General features: G+C 32.9%; 1 protein-coding gene across 1 annotated transcript in view; it reads right to left on the reverse strand.

Moving 5' to 3' along the window:
* Nucleotides 1–865: 865 nt before the first annotated feature.
* The window catches only part of CstF50 (cleavage stimulation factor subunit 1 Cst50), a 14,501-nt gene continuing 11,746 nt past the window's right edge, over nucleotides 866–3,620 (reverse strand). Inside the window, exons 7-9 of the mRNA XM_014419062.3 lie at nucleotides 2,470–2,563; nucleotides 1,186–1,317; nucleotides 866–1,110 (exon numbers count right to left, since the gene is read on the reverse strand). Of these exons, the coding sequence (XP_014274548.1) occupies nucleotides 998–1,110; nucleotides 1,186–1,317; nucleotides 2,470–2,563 (339 nt within the window). The 3' untranslated portion in view covers nucleotides 866–997. The remainder of the gene's footprint in view (nucleotides 1,111–1,185; nucleotides 1,318–2,469; nucleotides 2,564–3,620) is intronic.

The following is a 3,620-nucleotide window of genomic DNA, read 5'->3' on the forward strand; positions in this document are numbered from 1 at the left end:
AGAGTAAAATAATAAACACATATACATTTATAAAAATAGTACAAGAATGTACGGATCCCCAAGCCGGGGATTCCGTAAAGTGGATACTCGCAATTAGGTCTTTTTTCGTATCCTCCAGTGAATTTTTTTATATACAAGAACAATATAAATATACAATGAATGTGCACAAGCCTTCTTTAACCCAGCGGTGTTTTAAAGGTACGTAAGATACCATGTCCACTGAGTGTAGAGATGGAAAATGAAATTCATTTTGTAGTGGATAACCAACCTTAAGGCTTTATGAATCATTGACAATAAGCAAAATGGTCCAAAAAATTTCAAATTTTTTACAAAAAATAATTCACAGTGCTGGTGAAAAGTCATTTTTACCACATTCAATACTTTTTCAGCTACTTCATTTTATATTAACAACATAAAATAATTGTCAGCATGTGTCTGTGGTAAAGTTTCACATTAAAGGAATAAATTTGATCACATAATCCACTTCAGAATAAATTTAGTAAAGTAAATGGTTTTAAAATTATAGATTTTCCTTAGTAAAATAATACTAGATTGTAAAAAAAAAAAAAGAAAAAAGGTTAATCTTTGCAATGAATGATTATTAAAAAATAAAATAAATTTATTTACAATTTAATGAGATAGATATAATAAATTACAAACCAAAGCAGTCAAATGTCCATATATTTTTTAACGGACAACTAAAAAGAATATTTTAAGCTTTAAATCAGTCAATACTCACAAGATAATTTTGGTATTCCAAAACAACTATTCACTAAGGGGAGAATTTATGTGTAGACCATATTTATACAGTAATTTACTGAATGTTTGTCAACAATATAGATCAACCAAAATCAAATTTTTTCTTGATTTATATTTTACTTTTTTTTTTAGAAGAAATACCCATTCATAATAGTCAATATATTTTATAATTATTATATTATAAAAAAAAAAATTTATAATATCACATAAAAACAAAAATATAAAATAAGCTACATTATTAATGGGTTTGAAGTCTTTTAAACCAGAATCTGGCCCTAAAATCATCAGAACATGTCAGAAAAGCAGCTGAATGAGGACTGTGAACGATTTGCCTAACGGGTCCGTTATGACCTGAAATATAAAATTCACTTAATAAACAATATTTATAGTTAGTAACATTATTGTAAAAAAAAAAAAATCTCTAACCTAAAGAGAGAAGCTGCCTCCTAGAAGCATTTCTTGCATTCCAGGCACATAGTGAGGTAGTAGCTTCGTCAGGAAACAGCACAAAATCTTCTGTGTGATTGAATACAGCCTGTGTTCTATGCTCTTGTTTCCCTAAATAATAATAGAAATAACATTAGTAACTAACTATTACATGAATTCACTTTTAATTTAAGTTAAAATCAATTGCTCTAACAATTGTTAGATAGTTTTTAATGGTATCTTCGAAGTCCTGAGACAGGCCAGACTATCAATACTAACAAACCAGATACAAAGAAAACAAAGTAAAGATTTTGCTTTTAATTTGGGTTAAAATGAATTGCTTCGAAAATTGTTTGATGGTTTCTACCCACATCCCGAAATCTTATGACAGTCCAGGCACTCAAGTTGTAAAGAATAACCAACTACGACATAATTTTGTTTTTAAATTAAAATAACCATAACATGATTTTGTTTTTAAATGAGTAATGCCAGTAAACAATGACCATAGTGCTGCATCACAAACTCTGTACTCACACATAACATCCATCGTAAAATGGTATCACAACTGCAGAATCAAAAAAAATCCTAACAAATCCCACCAGATCACCTTTACTCTACTTTGTAAACCACTATTTTCCTGCCCTATTGTATCTTTATTTAATATCCCACTAAAACCTGTTGAACAGATTCACTACTTAGGATTCCTTCTTGAAAAGAGACTTGGAATACTCTTACTAGATTGAAATGGCAAGAAACTGCTCATAGATTCTAATCACTACAACACCTACTTCACAAACACTCTAAACTTCCCATTTACTACAAAAAACTCTTACACACTATGATAATCAGATCTATTTGGACATATGGAATTGAGCTATGGGACTGTATCAAACCATCAAAATCCTCCCATATCCAATCCATACCACTCAAAATCCACCCATATCCAATCCTTACCATCCAAAATCCTCCCATATCCAATCCTTACCATCCAAAATCCTCCATAAAATCCTTTAATAGGACAGATAAGGCACCCACGTTTCAATGAAAAATGCTTAGCCTGTATAAAATAAAATTTTGTATGTAGATAGTTACTGACTAAAATTTGCAAACCAAAATCGTTCAACGAACAATTTCAATACAAGTTTGTCTTATTGAAATCTGGTTTTATAACACATAGGGAGGAAGTCGATAAATATCATGAATAGAATGGAAATATAGAGTACTTTAATTGGAAGACCAACTAAAAAATATAATAATTTACAATAATAAACAAAAATCATTTACCTGTCGTCCCAGCACCTGTGTAAGCAATCAAACATCGACTTGTAGTCAATTCCCAAAGTTTAACTAGTGAATCCTTCCCAGAAGACAAAAGATACTGAAAAAATTACAACAAATTGCTATAGTATTACAAAACACATCAATTATTAAAGATAAATAAACAAATAAAAAGGTTAACAATAACTTGCCAGAATCATAACTCAAAATATTTTTATTACCAGAATATTTTTATACTTTTATTACCAGATCAGTATAATGTGGCCCATTCATGTAATTTTTTTTTTTTTATCTATTTATTTATTGCTATTTACAACTGTACATTATAATAGATTTAGTAAATTTTATCTCAGTTAAAATGGAGTGTTACAGGCGTGTAGAGAAACTACCCATTGATAGCCAGTCTAATGACGTTTTACATTAGCAGGTCAAGTGGCCATCTTCTTTTCAGGTGCCTCAGAGGATTGTCACGAATGGAAGAGGAAGCAAGGTTAGAATCTAGTGGGTTTGGGAGGTTAGGGAGTTTGTAATGGAAGGAATGATAACTGGTTCATTGTTGTAATTAAAATTAAATCTGTACCATTACACCCATGAATGGTCAAGTGGGTCAAGAAGTACTGTTACTAGACCAACAGTTGGGCAAGGAGGTGATTTGGTCACAATTACACTCGACCGCCAGATTTTTAGCCAATTAAGGGTATCCGCTTCATGAGGCTGGGTAGACCCTAGAGGGCTCCCAAACCCACAGGGCTGGTGGGCTTACCATGAGCTTTTTTTTTTTTTTTTTTTTTATCCCCCTCCCTTCCCTTTTTTTTATCACCCATACGGGGTGCGGGAGCAGTGGGGTAGTGCGCTGGGGTTTGTGCATGCCACTACTCCCTAGGATCACCATTTTTTTTTTTTCCTTTTTTATTCTTTTGTTAATTATTCAATTATTTTTTTATTTTATTTTTTTTACTGTGGTGCAGCCCAGCGCTACATCTGATGGAGCTGCACCTTGTCCACTGCATCCGTCTGGGTGCCTCCTGCAGTTACGAGGCTGGTCGAGCCCTCCTGGTCTCAATCTGGGTCAGCTTCCTCATCTTCTGGTGGCTCGCCGATGTTGGGCGGTCAAGTCCTTCCCATCGTGTAATGAGTGGGGCCCACCACCTCCTTCC

The sequence above is a fragment of the Halyomorpha halys genome, unplaced genomic scaffold (genome assembly GCF_000696795.3).
Source record: "Halyomorpha halys isolate HHAL.00 unplaced genomic scaffold, Hhal_1.1 Scaffold14.1, whole genome shotgun sequence".
NCBI lineage: Eukaryota > Metazoa > Arthropoda > Insecta > Hemiptera > Pentatomidae > Halyomorpha > Halyomorpha halys.